This window comes from Glycine soja, chromosome 1 (assembly GCF_004193775.1).
Source record: "Glycine soja cultivar W05 chromosome 1, ASM419377v2, whole genome shotgun sequence".
Taxonomy (NCBI): domain Eukaryota; kingdom Viridiplantae; phylum Streptophyta; class Magnoliopsida; order Fabales; family Fabaceae; genus Glycine; species Glycine soja.
The window spans coordinates 48433910-48451216 of record NC_041002.1 but is presented as its reverse complement, the minus strand read 5'-3'; the positions used below and the strand labels follow the sequence as shown (position 1 = coordinate 48451216).

Sequence of the window (17307 nt, the reverse complement as noted above, 5' to 3'; positions counted from 1 at the left end):
CATTTATTTATTATATTTTTTTAGAATAAAAATATTATATTCAAAAAATAAAACAAATAGAATATTTTAATTTTAAAAAAAGAATACTTTTACAATTAAAAATGTTTGAATACATGCATTATTGTATTTACGATTTTTAATTTTTTAAAATAGCAGTAACATAAAAAGGAATAATTTTATTATTTAAAATGAAATAAATTAAAATATTGTCTGAAGACATTTTTCCAGTTCAAATGTTATTGTTTAATTAGTGATTGAAATGCCTTCTTCTTTTATAATTAATATATTTTACTTTAAGGAAATTTCAACAATTATTTAATATATTTTTCAAATAATTGATATAATTATAGCTGTTTGTGCCCTTAACCTTGTAGTCTAACTTCAAATCATGTTAACCTTTGATTATGAAGTAAATTATGTGGTGTTAGAAGGATAATACTTCTCTATGTACTCGGTTATAAATTATAATCTCCAAACGAAGATATAGCTTTCGGTGGGAGACAGTGTTTTCATTCGTCTATATTTATTGGTTAGCACTGCAAAAGTGCATATTCAAAAGCCGAACCCAAATAACACAACACAAAACGATCTTTTATTTCTCTGTCTAGAGAAGAATCTAGCAAGCCTTGCTCGTCACAAAATCAAAGGTTGCAACTGAGAACTCACTCCTTCGAATCAAAATCAAAAAATGGTTAGTGGCATATCACCGATTCAATCTCATTCACTCACACACTTTGTGTGTGTATGCGTTAATTCTATTAATTTCTTGTAACTGACTCTGCTCTGGTTTTCGTTTTCAGTCGGTGACTCTGCACACAAACCTAGGCGACATCAAGTGTGAAATCTTCTGCGACGAGGTCCCTAAAACCTCCGAGGTACTTCATTTCAATTTTACCGTCTTTATTAATTTTGGCAGAATAATTGCTCTCTTTTTTATTTTTCAAAATTATGAAATATGAATTGCTTTGAGGAAAAAAAAAAAAAAGACTCAAAAGTCTAAGCCGAGTGATGTTTGTGAGAACAAACCACAAAACTTAGACGCGAAATTTCGGAATTTTAATCCTAATTTTATTAGCTGTCTGTAATTTCAATTTTGATGGGAGAAGAAAACTACGGGTGTGTTTGGACGAGCAGTTGCAAAATTGATTTTGGAGTGATATGATTTATGTTATTTTAAAAATGAGTTAATAGAAAAAATCATTATAATTTTTTTTATTCAACTCAAAAGCTACCTGAAGTTAACTCAAAATCAATTCCTAGTACTAAACATGTGATTATTTACCTGAAATTATGTTAGCTACTATTTCAACATGGTTTGGATGTTTTAACTTGAATCCAAACATGCACTGAAAGTACCTAGTAAACTGTTTCTATGTTTTATCCGTGAACAAAGCCATTGCATCAGTTGCCCAATTTTATTGGTGGAAATAGATTGTTTGCATTCATACAGTTATGAATCGAAACCGTGAGATGAAGATTGTAGAGTTTGTATTTTAAGTTGAATTTACCTTAATATCTGATTTTCATCCAATGTTTCTGATTGGCTGATAACATGAATATCTGGTTTAGCTTAATAATGGTTAAACGTTGTCATTCTTGTCCTTTATCTGAGGTTTTACATTTGGTTTTTCTGTATTGAAGGGGGGTGTAACTAACAGTTAAATTATCTTGTGTGTGAATGTGTTTCAATCCAGAATTTTTTAGCGCTATGTGCAAGTGGTTACTATGATGGGACTATATTTCACCGCAACATTAAGGGTTTTATGATTCAAGGTGGAGATCCAACTGGAACTGGCAAAGGGGGAACCAGTATATGGGGCAAGAAATTTAACGATGAGATAAGAGAATCTCTGAAGGTGAGTTCATCCACAATGAATCCATGTCTTTGAGGTCATGTGTTCTGTTAGGCAGCATTCCATAGATATGTTGGAAGAGGCAGAACATAGCATATGATTTCTATTTCATGCTTGATGTATATTAAAAATAAAATATTACAGGACATAGTATAAAAAGTAGTATATTTTGGTTCTTCTGAAAAGGGGCTAATATGATTGTTTTGCTTCTCTATGCCAATATCAGAATTTGAGCATAGAAATGGCACATGGTTTCAATGTGATGAATACCACTTTTGTTAGCATGCCTTAAAATGAAGAGCACAATTGGGATATACTGTTATCAAGATGATGCATTTGAAAAACATATTTGTGTGCTGAAAAATGGCTTTTAAAGTTACTCCAAGATTGTTTTTTGCTCAGCAAATATAATTATATTCATATATATGAGAAAAGTACCAGAGGTAGTTGAGATACAATTAGTTGGATGGCCATAATCTGGTTCCAGATCAGACTAAAATAGAGTCTGATTAGGAACCAAAAAGGCTACACCCTGCCATAATTAAAATGAATTGCTAGTACAAAAAGCCTTTCTCCAGATTAAGATACTAGTACAAAAAGCCCTGTCTGATAATAGTAGACCATTGATTGAAGTGTTCTGCAAAGCCTTTCTCCAGATTTGATAACCATGTCCACAAAAGAAAAGACGCATCATCAATCAGTTTGTTGCTGTCCAAGGACTCATTGTTGAAGATGATCTTATTTCTTTTCTGCCATATTGTCCAAGTTACAGCAAGCCACCAGCACTTCCATCTATTAATCCTTGTGCCACCAACCATTATGGAACCATGTTGGAGAAAATGTTGCTTTGGGTCAATCGGTAGAGCTGCTGAAATATTCAGCCAAGATAGTGTTTCCCACCACAAGGGGAGGATTTTGCTACATTGAAAAAATAAATGCCCTGCATCCTCTTCCATATTTCCACAAAATGGACAGCTCCTATCCGCAACCTCTACTTGTCTCCTGTACAAATTAACTTTAGTAGGCAGTCTATCTCTAAGAAGCCTCCAAGCAAAAACTGCAACTTTGCTTGGCACCTTTAAATTCCACAGCTCCTCATATGCTCGATCCCTTTCCCCCTCAACTGCTTCCCTTGTCAATAATTTATAAGCTGACTGCACTGTGAATTTTCCGCTTTGATCCTCCTTCCACACCCACTCATCCTTTCTGTTTCTCTGAATTGTATCCGTCCCAATGTTCGTTAGGAAATTTGAAGCCATCGTTATCTCATTATCAAACAACGGCCTCCTCCATGACAAGTTCCATTCCCATACATTATCCTTGAATTCTCCCAACTGCTGTATTGTCTGATTCTGTTGTTGGGAGACTACATACAGTCTTGGATACTTTGTGATTAATGAGGCCTCACCTTGTATCCATTCGTCTTCCCAAAATTTAACCCTATCCTCTCTCCCTACCTTCCACATGGTTCCTTTTTGGAGCTGCTCGCCCTGATGTGAGGCTTGAAAGATTAGCTTTAGGTCCCTCCACCACAATGAATCTTTATTGCTGCCAGGTTCTTCTTCTAGACCCCTCCACCCTCCATATTTGGATTGCAAGACTCTTGCCCACAGCTGCCCTTAATGCTGGAATAAGTTCCACCTCCACTTACCAAGTAGGGCAATGTTGAAAGTATTTATGTCCTTGATGCCCAAGCCTCCTTTGTCTTTTGATCTGCATACTATCTCCCATTTAATCCATGATATTTTGTTTTTTGTCTGGGCCTCCCCCCCACAAAAATCTGCGGTGCAAGCTACGTAGCTTATCCTGTACCTTCTTGGGAATCCTGAAAAAAGATAAAAAGTAAATAGGAATAGAATTTAGGACTGATTGGATAAGGGTGACTCTCCCCCCAAAGGATAGGTGTCTTTGTTTCCACTTAGATAATGCCCTTTCACACTTTTTGATGATAGGATCCCACATCTGAACCCGCCTCGGATTTGCCCCAATAGGTATACCTAAATAGACAAAAGGGAAGGACAACAAGCTACAATTCAACCAGCTGGCTGCATCAGACTTCCATCTTTCCGACATTCCAAATGCACCAAAACCACTTTTTGCAAAATTAATCTTGAGACCCGATGCAAGTTCAAATATCCGCAAGATTGATTTAATCGCCCTGACATTCCCCTGAGACGCTTCCCCAAAGAAAATTGTGTCGTCTGCGTATTGGAGGATGCTAACCTCCACTCTGTTTGATCCCACTGAAAAGCCTCGGTACAGATTTCTCTTGACAGCCTCTCTCACGAGTCCATTAAGTGCCTCTGCCACTATATTAAATAGGAAAGGTGCTAGTGGGTCACCTTGCCTTAGGCCTCTCTGTGGAGAGAATTCCGCCGAGGGGCTACCATTTATCAGTATTGATACGGTAGCAGATTTTAAACATCCTTCTATCCACTTGATCCATTTAGCACAGAAACCCAACCTCCTTAACATATAGATCAAGAAATCCCATGAGACCGAATCATAGGCCTTCTCATAGTCTATTTTGAAGACTAAACACGGTTACTGATTTCTCCTTGCCTCATCCACCACTTCGTTAGCTATCATTGCACTTTGTATCAAATGCCTCCCTTCTATAAATGCAGATTGGGTCTCATGTATTATAAATGGCATGACCTTCTTCAATCTGTTGGCTAGCACTTTGGCCACTATCTTGTACATGCAGCCAATTAGGGAGATCGGCCTATACTCATCCAGCGACTGCGGATTAGACATCTTGGGAATTAAAACAATGAAAGATGCGTTACTTCCCCTTGGGAAGGTGCCATTAACGTAAAATTCATCCATGAATCGAAGCACATCTGATTTCACCAAGTTCCAGAATGCCTTGATGAATTTGAAATTTATTCCATCTGGGCCCGGACTCTTCTCACCCCCACAGCCCCATACTGCCTCCCTAATCTCTTCCTCCGTAAATCTCCCACTCAGCAAGTTATTGTGGTACTGATCTAATGACTGAAATTCTACCCCATCTAGGAGGGGTCTATTGTGAACCACTTTTTGGAATCTGCAGATGAAAAATTGTCTTCCTGTCTCCTTTACCCTTGGCGGATCTTCAACCCAAGCTCCATCAATCCATAAACCTTGCAGAGAATTATCTCTTCTTCTTGCATTTACTAGCAAATGAAAATAATGGGAATTAGAATCTCCCTCCTTGACCCATCTTGCTCTCGACTTCTGACGAAGCAAAGATTCATGATGTTGTGCAGCTACCCACAAGTCTTCTTGGAGCTGTCTCCGGAGTGACATCTCCCGGTCACTTAGCTGTCTATGGGATAAGCTTGCTTCCAAACTATTCAATTCGTCCTCAACCTCTTTGTATCTCTTAAAGGTATCCCTAAACTGCTCTCTATTCCACCTTTTTAACCTTGTCTTCAATCTCTTTAATTTTTCTTTTAGCACAAATCCGCCCCATCCAATTTGCTGGTGTGACTGCCAACAATCCTTCACTGTTGACTTAAAAGATTTATCCGACAACCAACAATCAAGGATTCGAAATGGCTTAGGGCCCCAATCAGCGAACTTAGATCGGAGTAACACAGGACAGTGATCCTCTCTTCAGGGGTTGCTGTAAGCTTGCTGGCCATCTTGTGAGCCAATCAGGAGACACAAGGAAACGATCTAACTTGCTCTTTGCTGATCCATTGGCTCAATACCACGTATAATTACTGCCAGTCCAAGGCGCTTCCACCGCCTCCAAGTCATCTATCCACTCATTAAACTCTTTTATGCTACTCTCTCCTATCGACCTTTGGCCAACTCCTATCCTTTCCGAAGGGTCTCTGATATTGTTGAAGTCCCCCGTAATACACCATAAGCCCCCATTGATTGCTGATTTCACTTGTTTAATAGCATTCTAAAGTATTCTTTTGTTTTGTATATCACATGGTGAATATACAACAACAATGTGGATCTGCACTGCTTCCTTAGCCCATTGCCCTGTCAACCTTATGAACCCATTACCACTGACTTTGCTTTCTAACTTGAACTTTTCGTCTGACCACATACATAGTATTCCTCCCGCTGAATTGGCTGCTGGCAGCACCTCCCTCGACACCATTGGATCTCCCCATAATGCTTGACATGCTGTTTTCTCTATAATCTCCTTCTTGGTCTCCTGGATGCAAATCATATCTGCCTTCTCCTTTACAATTAACCTTCTTATAGCTGCCCCTTTTACCCCCTTCCCTAGACCCCTCACATTGTATGTGATGATGTTCATGAGGGGTAATTTATGCACCCCACTCTCTCTGCCTCCTTCTTGTCTCTTTCTTCCATTGACATGAGCCTTTCTACCATCTGCCCGTTTCCTTCCTCTTCATTCACCCCCATTTTTTTTGCTAATTCCCATATGATTTCTGCTTCCTGCCTCTCCTTTTCTCCTATTTCTGTGTACCCCCCATTATTTTGTTTCTCATAACTACCTCTAAAGTCATTCGTGTCTTTGTTCTGTGGTATCATTTGAGTTCTGCCTGTGCTTTGCTGTTCTTTAATCTGATTGCTCTTTTGCTGTCACCTACAGGTATTATTTTCTGGTGATTTCTTTTTAGTTGTGTCTATTGTATTCTCCTTATCTTGCCTTTTGCACCTCCTATTTCGAGAATAAACCAGCCAAGGGGTATTCATGTCTATGTGCTGTTTATGTGTGTTGGCAGATTGTGTTGTTGGGCTTGTGGGGGGGGGGGGGGGGTGTATGTGTTAGGGCCCATTTCATTTGAGATTAAATTAACCCCATGCTGCTCCCGAGACTCACTCTGCCCCCAGCTGTCCTTGATATCCTTATTTCTCTTGCTTCCTTCTTTTTCACCTTCCTTTTCGATGCTTCTGCTGTGGTCCGCTGTTTGCCTCCCTGTCCCGACAACCTCTGATTTGTCTGTGTGCCTTACCTCGTATGGCAATGGCAGTTCACGCTCCTTTGGTATTCCCGCCTCCCGTTTTGCGGCACTGGTCCCAATTCCTTCTGAAGTGCTACTTTTCAGACTCACCCCCTTGATCCTCCATGTATTGTCTTTATCCGTTGGTTCTCTCGATTCGCTGTGACCTTTGGGTAAAGGCGATTTACATCCGGCGTTCTCAACGGCAAGTGCATGCAAGTCCTTCCGATGAGCTTCAAGTCCGTCAACTTCGTCGCCATGTCTGTGCATGTCCACTCGGGGCTTTGCTCGACCTTTGGTACCATCGTCGTGCGCGAATGACGCCGTGGGGTTTGGCTGCTCCTCTTCCTCCCTCGTACCATCCGCGGATGTTGCCGTCGGTCTCTGGATCATGGCATTTGGCTGCTCCTCATCCTCCCTTGTGCCATCCGCCAATGCCAATGGCCGTGCTTTCTCCGGTATCGGGGATTCCATAAAGCTGCACTCCGAAAATATTTCCTCCGACGACATCAGGCCACTCCTCCTCATTCTGTTCCACAGGTCATCAGTTGGGCCACTTTCTTCTAAGATTGAGACTTCATATACTTCGGAGCCTACATGCACTTTGACAGTATGGTGAATAAATGGCTTCCATGGTGTTTTGAGAAGCACCCTAGCCCTGTCCATCCTTCTTCGTTCCTCCACTTCGCCGTCAAACTCCAGTACATCCCCCATTATCCCCAAAATCTTTTTGATTGCCTCCTCATCCCAGATTATGGCCGGGATTCCCCAACATTGAACCTAGGCTAATCTGTTTCCAGGGCGCAGATTCGGTGACCATTTCTACAGGGAATACAACAAAGGGGGCTTTCTTTGGTTTAGTTCCTTCATCAATTGATCAGCTCTTTCATCATTCATTCCAATTATTATTATCATGTCGTCCCCCAGATACGTGATTGAAGTATCCAGTCCATAGTCCCACCTCAACTCGTCTTCCGCCTTATCGAACATAGTTGGGTTCGATAACCTGCCAACCCACGCATCCTTCAACCATTTCAGAGTTCTTTCTGTTGGCTTGATGTGGATCGCTGTTGATCCATCCATATTGCTTCTTCCAGTCACCGCTTCTGCATACGACAATTTCTTTGTCGTGTCCCCTCTGTGCATGAGGTTAAGGTTTATTGGGCGCTTCCCGTGCCATTGTTCCTGTCTTCTCCCTCTTGGTTTCAGTTGTCCACCCCTCAGTCTTTCGTAACGTGGGAGGTTCACATATAGCTTCAGGCCCCCTACGATGATGCTATCCAGTTGTTTCTGAAGCATACGTTCGTCTTCTACCCCCTTGAATCTGGCGAAACCAAATCTCCTGCCATTCCTGTTCCTTTGTTTGGAGATGAATATCTCCCTAACATCTCCTTACTTCTTGAAATATTTCCACAATTCCTGCTCTGTTACTTCGTCAGAGAATCTTGTGAAGTAGTAGGAGGTGATTTCAGTCCGATCCCTCCAGTTGGTTATGGTGTAGTGTTGTCCACATGTGTTCCGTTGCTGGCTCCGATGGGGATCTCCTATCACTCTCTCTATGTTGCGCTCTTTCCTTTCCTTGCTACTCCTAACTCTCTCCCACCCCCTCTCAGGCTCTCTCTCTCTGTTTAGGTCTCTCTCTCTCTCACTCATTCTCTCTCAAAGTTACTCCAAGATATTTCATTATGTTTGAGAGTTATTCGTATATCTGAAAAGAAGAATGCACTAAGCAATCTCTATAACTGAAAGAAGAGTTATTTCTTGCATCTAACGTTTTAATTTTATGGAAATTTTACAATATTTAACTAAGTATCATTTTAATCATAACCTAACTGATTGTCCTTAGCATGCTAAAAACTTCATTTTATTTATTTATGTATGTCTTGATTGGTCAATTCTTTCTCTGGTTGATTAAAGTCAATTTTATTGTTTTGAAATATAATTATCTTTAAGCTGTTACATTTTTGTATCTGATCAAATGTGATTAATTTATCATTTGGTTTATGATGGTAGTGGTGAGCTGTGGGCTGTCATGACATAAGAATAGTGGGAGTTTTCATTTTGATGTGCTTTATGGAGCAATAATTATTGTCATTTTTTATTTTTCTTCATCCGATGATTGTGGTAGTTAATAGGTTTCCCTTTTGTATGTTTCAGCACAATGCAAGAGGAATATTAGCAATGGCCAATAGTGGTCCAAATACTAATGGAAGCCAATTTTTCTTGACTTATGCAAAGCAGCCTCATTTAAATGGGCTATACACCGTGTTTGGCAAAGTAATTCATGGATTTGAAGTTCTTGATCTCATGGAGAAGGTATTTTATTCTTCTGTAATTATCAAAATTGTTTTGTCTCTTTTAAAAAAATTGGGTTGCAGCGCAAGGTGAGCCTCAACTTTTATGGTTCTAGGCTTGGTTTGGCAACTCAACTATGATATGCATTTGATTTTGGTGTCATATTCATGCGGCCCCTTTGGAGAATGTGTGTGTGTGTGTCTAACCATAGAAAATAATAAATAATATAGTACTTTGTTGTGCAGACACAAACAGGGGCAGGGGACCGACCGCTTGCAGAGATAAGGCTCAATCGTGTAACAATACATGCTAATCCACTTGCTGGTTAGCCTTTTGTCTCAACAGTTTTTTATGTAAAATTTAACTTTTTGTTTTCCAAGTGATCTAGCTTAAAGGGGAGGAGAAAGTGAGTTCTTATGTACTAATTTGAGTACTTGTTCGTACCTACTGATTCAAAGAAGCATTTTGATTGATCAAGTAGTAAAGTGTATATTGATTTGTGAGATATGCATGGAATACGATAAACACATCTTTATGGATTAGTTCAAGTGGCTAAATTTTATGGTGTGAGAGATCTTGGTGTTGGCATTGTGAAATTTTTTAATGCCAAGCGTATACCTTTAATTGGTGTCATATGTTGCCATTTACTATATACAATTTTAATTGGTGGTTTGTTATCTTCTTAACCTTTAAGCTTGATAAGGCTGAAAAGCTTTCATGTCAAAAGGTACATGATCGATGGCCTGAAACGAATTGTACCTGGCTTTCTTCATTATTATTTTTTGACTGCTGGTTTTCTTTATATTTATAGCTTTATATGTCCTCTAGATATTCTCCATTATATCCAATTTTCACTATCCGATATTGAATTGTTGATCTCCTTCTATTTTCCGTCTGCTGCAGTAGATCCTCTTATCTCCTTGATGAATGATTATTGTTTCCTTTGTCTTTCCTCTTAATCACTCCCAATTTTTGTGTCAACCTTTTTTGCCACTTGAATGGTGCTATTCTTCTGTCTGTGCCTTATGCTTCAGCCCTTCTTATTTTTTATTGACTGAATTAGCTCTGAACTAGGTAAACATCCTCTTTCTCTTTGACCTTTTTCTATTACACCTTGACCCATTATCTCTCCATCCATGCATCTAGTCATGCCATTCTAGAACTGACATTTTTTACTGGTCCTTTGGTTGGTTTTATCCTCTTAATTTTTGCTCCATCCTTCATCAATTCTTGGATGAGTGTGCCTTTGTTACTGTCATTCCTATGAGTTAGGCCTATACCCACCAGCTCCCTCTTGCCCGGGAAGTGTTCTCTCCCTGTCACTGTTATTGTTAAATATGTTTTATTTTATTTTATAAAAATATGTTTTTTTCTCAGTCAAATGTTAGTAACTAGTATGTTATGTTAGTGGAAAGATTTGAATTCATGATATCTTTATCACTCCAACCCTTATGTCTCTCACCCCAACTACTAGATCATCCTATGACACCCTTATAAAAATATCCTTGATTTGAATATGTTTTCGTTGTGTATTTTGACAAAGAATTTAAGATACACAATGGTAATATCTTTGATAAAAGAAAATTAAAAAAAAAAGGTGAACTTAGTGGTATCGGTTGAGAATAACAGCTCTCCTCTCGCACCAAGGGGTCTAGCTCGGTTGAACGAGGCGTGAGTGTTATAAATCTTCTGGTACCTGTCTTTGATTCCTATGGATAAAAAAAAATCAGCTTCCCCCTTGCCTCTCTTGCCTTTCTTATTGGGTTGCTTGATATGATTGCTGCTTGGTACAAGCTCATTCTTTATTGGGCTTATTCTCCTAGGGCTTAGGTTGTTGTTTACACCTCAAGTTACTTCCTGCACCTTTTTCGGAATGTTTTTCTTACTTTCCAGATTGACCACTCTGGAAGTCAAAATCTGTAATCAATTTGGAATGTAATTTTATATTTTGGATTGGTCATTCTGGTAGCTAAAAAAGGAGTGCAGGAAGCAACTTGGAGGTGCAAGAAACAATAGCCTAATTCTTATTGTTGCTTGATGGGCTATCTCCTTACATGCAAGAAACAATAGCCTAATTTGGAATGTAATCATTATTAGTGAGAAGTTTTTTTCCTTTTGGAGTGTGTTGATCTTAATCCGTTATCTTTCTTGTCTGCCTGACAATCTTGCCCTCTTATGAATAACATTTATTTATATTATCAGCTGTTCCTATGGTTATGCTCACAAGTCACAAAAAATGGATCTATAGCTTTTTGTCTGTTCGTATGGTTAACACTTATCAATATTCTATCTTATCTTTATCATATTCTCTTATACTATATTATATTGTGTGCTAATGGATTTTAAACTTTATCCTCGTCTTACTAAAATAAAATTACTATAATAAAGAGATCAGACTATATAGTACTGAAATAAAGAAAATATGAAATTAACATTATTGTAAATGGAATTACATATCTATAAATTATTGTAAAAATATATGTAATACTCAACTTGTGTGCGACCTTTTTTTAAAATTGTCATGATGATCATGCTGAGATTAATCTTTTCCCTGTACTGCATGAGATTCCTGTCCCAGTATCTTTTGGTAAAAATTCATGCAGAGCTATAATTGCACTTGCTTAAAAATTGTCATGATTATCACGCTGAGATGGAAGGAGATGAAAATATATAGTGAATTACATCAAGGTTCGAATAAAATTTCTACAAATACTCATTTAAAAGATTCACCGTCTTGTTCCTCTAATGTGAACAATCTATATTAAAAAAATAAAGTAAATAATCTTAGTAGTTGATGAAAAAATTAACAATCAATATTACATATCATTAACGCGTTAAAATATCAACTATTGTTAACTTAAATGGTTTTCTTATTAATAACTTAAATGGTTTACTTTGCCTTCAATAAAGTGAATTACTCACTTTAGAGAAATCAAATCTCTTACCTACATGATTTATTATAAGCATACATCAATTTTCTTATTCATTTCATTTTCACCCATTTTCTTATCTTTCTCTTGTTCTCTCAATATATAATACTTATTACATATATTACTATCTTTTCCCCCCTCTCTCCATCCCAATTCACTTTTAAACGGAGTGTAAGTTTAGATTTATCTATCCTACATTGTATGAGGAGTCCACCAAGAGTTTCACTGAAAGTTCTTTTCCCCAAATCGATAGTGTGGATACCAAGTCTTGCTCCAAAATAAAATAAAATCATATCAAATATCATGTGGTCATGTTAATAGACAAAGAAAGTTAAGTCATGATGATGAGGATGATGTGTACCAATTTCGAAAACAATCAATGGCAGTGGATAATTGAGTGGCATAGACAAAGATCATAAATTTCTTATTTGAAATGAAGGGAAAATTGTGTTGTTGAGGTGGACCACAAGATTGATGGTGAGATCGAGGTGCATGAGCTAGCAGTCGATACTTCGATAGTGCATGTGAAACCACTGCAACAATTTAGCTTCAGTCAGATAATAGTTGATTAACATGCATGCATCCCGATCCATGCATGTAATACAATAATTCAAGAAAAAGATTTTAGTGAAGAAAGTTTATCCCTAAAATGAGTGACCACAAATGTATTAATTTTTTTCTTTTGGTGGGTTAAACTCAATATAATACTTTAAATTATATAAAAGAAAAATTAAACTTTCTTACATAAGTTAAAATAAACTTGTACACTTCATTTAATTTCTACAAAGCTAATTGTAACTTATTGGATAAACTTAATTAACTTTAATTACTTATTTTTGGTCCTTATAGTTATATATTACTTTTAGTTTTTAGTTCCTATACTCAAAAATCATCTCTTTTAATGTTTATACATATTTTTATAATCTTTTTTGTCCCAATAATTTAGATGATAGAGACTACAAAAATTAAAAAAAGTATATGTAAAGACTAAAATAGATTAAATATAATATGTGTATGAATTAAAATGAATGATTTTTAAGTATAGAATTAAAAAGTAAAGTTTGTATAACTATATATATAAACTAAATGAGTCATTAAACCATCTTACTTTCTTATTGTCTTATCTTTTAAGGTCTTATTGAGATATTTATCGACACAAGATTTTGTTCAATATATACTTAATTACATAATTAAATTGTTTAATCAAAACACACGTTAAATCTGTACATCTTGTTCACTTCATGCTCAATTTTGTTATGACAGCCAATATAGATGGTTGCTAAGGATGGGCTTAAATATGGTGGACAGTTAAAAAAAAAATCAGTGCTTCATTAATAATTTTAACTTTTTTGTGTACTCAATCTAACATTTTATTTGCAACTCACTTGAACCGTAGTTACTAATTATATGCATGCACACTAGCTAACTAAGAGTATTTCACTAGTGTATAAGATTAGCCACAAATATTAGGGACTTCGGATATAATTTGCAGTGAAAAATTAAACTAATTAAATTAATTAGATTGATTTAATTTGGCTTTTAAAAATATTTTTAACCAACTAAAAGCAAATCAATCCAAAACAAATTAAGTCGAATTAATTCTGGGAGATAAATTAATCATCATCTTTTTTGTTGGTGGAATTCGCTGCCTCCATTTTGTAGAGTTTCATCTCCCTCGGTATATGTTCTGTTAATCATCTTTTTGGGTTTTTGGTTTGGTTACCTCATGTTATAGTTTGTTTTTGTTTTCTCTTTTATTGAAATAGTATTCTGGTATGTTGCATATGATTGGTAAGAGGTAAGATGTCAACATAGTTGAGATTTCTCTCCTTGTTGTACGTGGTGCCTTTGCATATATACATTTCCAACAAAAAAAAAATATTGCAAAATAAAATGTTGGTTCTTATTCATTATTTGAGATTGGACCATCTGGTTGTGGGATCGAGCCTTAATAACTAAATGAATCTCAAACTATGAGTTGTTGTGCCACAACAATTGAGACTAGTAGGTTGTGGATCCTTCGCTAGGACTGGTGTTGTTGTGCCACAACAATTGAGACTAGTAGGTTGTGGATCCTTCGCTAGGACTGGTGTTCAGGATGATATATTAAATAAGACTCTCTTATATTTAAGTATTTAAAAATAGATAGGTAATTTCTTTAAAAAATATATTTTATTTGAAAAAGATATATCATCCTTTGGCTAATGCTTAGAAAATAAATTCCTATTATCAAAAAATGGTTCTACCTGGATTATTCACTACTAAAATAAAGACTTTTTACAACACCTAATCTACGACGGTTGTAGAAGGAATCGTTTTAAAAAGCTGTGCGGTGGCATTTTTGTAATTATTCTGCTGAAAATTCATTTTACAACACACCTTCTAAGGCGGTTATTGAAAACCGCCTTAGAATGTTATATGAAAAAAAATTAACGACGGGTATTAGTAAAAACCCGTCGTAATTGGAGGAAAAAAAGGACAAAAGCGAGAACCCGCGTGTAGGTCGCTCACTTCTGATTTCGCATTGAAGCCCTAGCTATTTGTTATTCGTCTTGTTCGAGCCCTACCCCTGTTCAAGCCCTACCCTGTTCAAGCAACACACTTCTGATTTCACGTAAAAAATTCTGATTTCTCATTTCTAATTTCGCATTGAACCCGTTGTTGAAGCCCTAGCCTTTTCAACCTCTTCTTCCATTGATGTGGACGAAGTCCCAACTCGAACTTCCTAGTTGGAACTGCCAGTTCATGAAGAAAGCAAGTTAGTGAGTTACTTACTTAGTGTTTTTAAGCTTCTTTTAGGCTCATTACTTGGAAGAAAGCAGTTAGTCAACAGAGGTTGTTCATCCTTTTAAGCTTCTTTTAAGGTTCTTTTAATGCTGATGTTTGGTGCTTTAAGCTCTTTATTTAGGCTGTTCATCCTTAAGTTGTAAAATGTCTAATGAGTCTTCTTTAGATCTGATGGTTTTTTCTTTAAGCTTTTACCTTAAACACCTATATATGCAGAAAGCCATACATTGTTGAGTTGGAAATTTTAGTCTAATTGATTTCGAAGGAAACACCATCATGCCAGTACACAAAGGTAGCTATATTCCTTAAAAACTGTCTTAGAAATAATGCGTTTAAAGACTGTTAGTAACAAATAACCGTCCTTAAAAGCTTTGTAGACATGACATTTAAAGACGGTTAATAGCAAATAACCGTCTTTGAAAGTTTGTCAGACATCACATTCAAAGACGGTTAATAACAAATAATCGTCTTTGAAAGTTTGTCAGACATCACATTTAAAGACAGTTAATAGTAAATAACCATCCTTAAAAGCTTTGTTGACATGACATTTAAAGATGATTAATAGTAAATAATCGTCTTTGAAAGTTTGTTAAACATTACATTTAAAGACGGTTAATAGCAAATAACCGTTCTTAAAAATTTTGTAGATATCACATTCAAAAATGGTTAATAGAAAAGAATCGTCCTGAAAAGCCTTATCGAACATCACATTCAAAGACGGTTAATAGAAAAGAATCGTCTTTAAAAGCTTTGTCAGACATGACATTCAAATACTGCTGTTTGTTAACAACCGTCTTTGAATCTACCAACTTTTAAAGATGGTTATTATAATAACCGTCGTAAAAAATAATATCGTTTTAACAACGTTATCTACAAAACGACAGTTAATAATCGTCGTTAAAGACCCTTTTTAACCGTCGTAAAAAACCCTTTTTTTTGTAGTGATTGGAAATGACAACACATAAACTTTTGGAGAGACACTCCATTGCTGATATATTGGACCTGCACTTGCCATATAGACCTTCCTTCAAGCCAAAGTCTTTGATTGTATTCATAATTTTTTTTGGCAAATCCCAAAACTTATAGCCTCTCATTTCTCTCAACTTGTGAATGAGATTCAAGACATTATTATCCCTGTTGAGCCATCTCATGATAGGTTGGTGTGGAGCAACTCTAGCAATGAAACGCTCACTCTGAAGGAAGCTTACACTTATCTATCTCCCTTATTAAGTAACAATCCCACTGGTTTTCTAAAATTTGGAGTAAGGACATTCCTCCCTCAAAGACCTTCCTTCTCTAGTGCCTCCTACATAACAAAGTTCCAACAAATGACAACTTATTAAGAGAGGTTGCACTATTGTTTTTGTCTATAGCCTTTCCCAATCTACAACAGAAACATCTGCTCACTTGTGTTTACAATGCCCTTTTTTCATTTTTCTTGGAACTGGTTATAAAAAATTTTCAATTTCAGCATTGATCTTACGTTAGTTCACTCATTGCTTTCTTCTTGCACTGCTGCCAAAACCCACAGTCAAGAAAGGAAGATTGAAAGGGGTTGGTTTGTGGGTAGTGGTGGTGGTGGTGAACCAAAAGAGTGAAGGAAGAAAAGAAGGAGAGTCATTTTGTCATTCAATGTAAAGTGTGATCTGTTAGTTAACGTTGTTACACTAGGGGAGGCCCAAGTAATGCAAAAATAAAGAGGAATGTCGAGTGTAATAAGTGTTAAACTCAAGGAGGCTAGTGTTATTTGCTCAATAAAACAATATCTTCAATTTATTTATAAAAACAATATAGAATAGTATAAATTTTTTAATTACAAAACTATAATTTTTTTTTAAAAAAAATTGGGTCCCTTATAGTTGTGGATCTAGTGTCGTTGCACCTCCAAACAACGCTCAAGGCCAGTCCTACCCTCCAATTATTATTAGGCCAAGCCCCAATGACTTTGCCAATGGGACTATACTTGTGGAGCCTCTAGTTTAGGGTTTGAGTCGTTGGGTCAAGCATAGTGTAGCGATTAACTTCATCATATTATAAGTCCTTCATGCCACAATGCTTGACTTGGGGATTGTGGAGTGTCTGATCATCTTTGGGTCGAACTCAATGACTTTTTTCGTGGGTTGAATAACGATCTATCCAATCCAAATAGCATGATATGTGTTTTAATGTCTTGATGATCCTATCGATAGTTTGAGGAACTGATTTAATCACATCTTATGTAGATAAGATATGATTAGATCATATTTTATTAAGGTTACTATAAAAACTAGTGTTTGATCTAGAGATAGGATAGAAAATACACACTTGATGCTTTAGAGTCTGGATAGGTAGCCTCCAATCCTATCTTGGGAAGTCCATACCAAAAAAGAGATGATAATCAATTCAATTCTAATTGAAGATATTATATTTCATCAACATTTAGTTTTTTTATTTACCGTTTTACCCATCTAGTTCTTTAATTGCCTAGTATTGTATGACAAAATTGAATGCTAATTAAATATATATAAAATACTCAGTAAGTCAAGG

The 17307-nt window shown here is 36.6% G+C and overlaps 1 protein-coding gene across 1 annotated transcript; it reads left to right on the top strand.

Annotated features, from left to right (window-relative positions):
- The first annotated feature begins 493 nt into the window (after positions 1 to 493).
- Positions 494 to 9697, top strand: LOC114417871 (peptidyl-prolyl cis-trans isomerase CYP18-1-like). The gene is made up of 5 exons (XM_028382911.1): positions 494 to 691; positions 801 to 875; positions 1695 to 1856; positions 8927 to 9085; positions 9310 to 9697. The coding sequence occupies exons 1-5, from the start codon at positions 689 to 691 to the stop codon at positions 9391 to 9393; spliced, it is 483 nt and encodes a 160-aa protein (XP_028238712.1). The 5' UTR covers positions 494 to 688; the 3' UTR covers positions 9394 to 9697.
- Positions 9698 to 17307: the final 7610 nt, after the last annotated feature.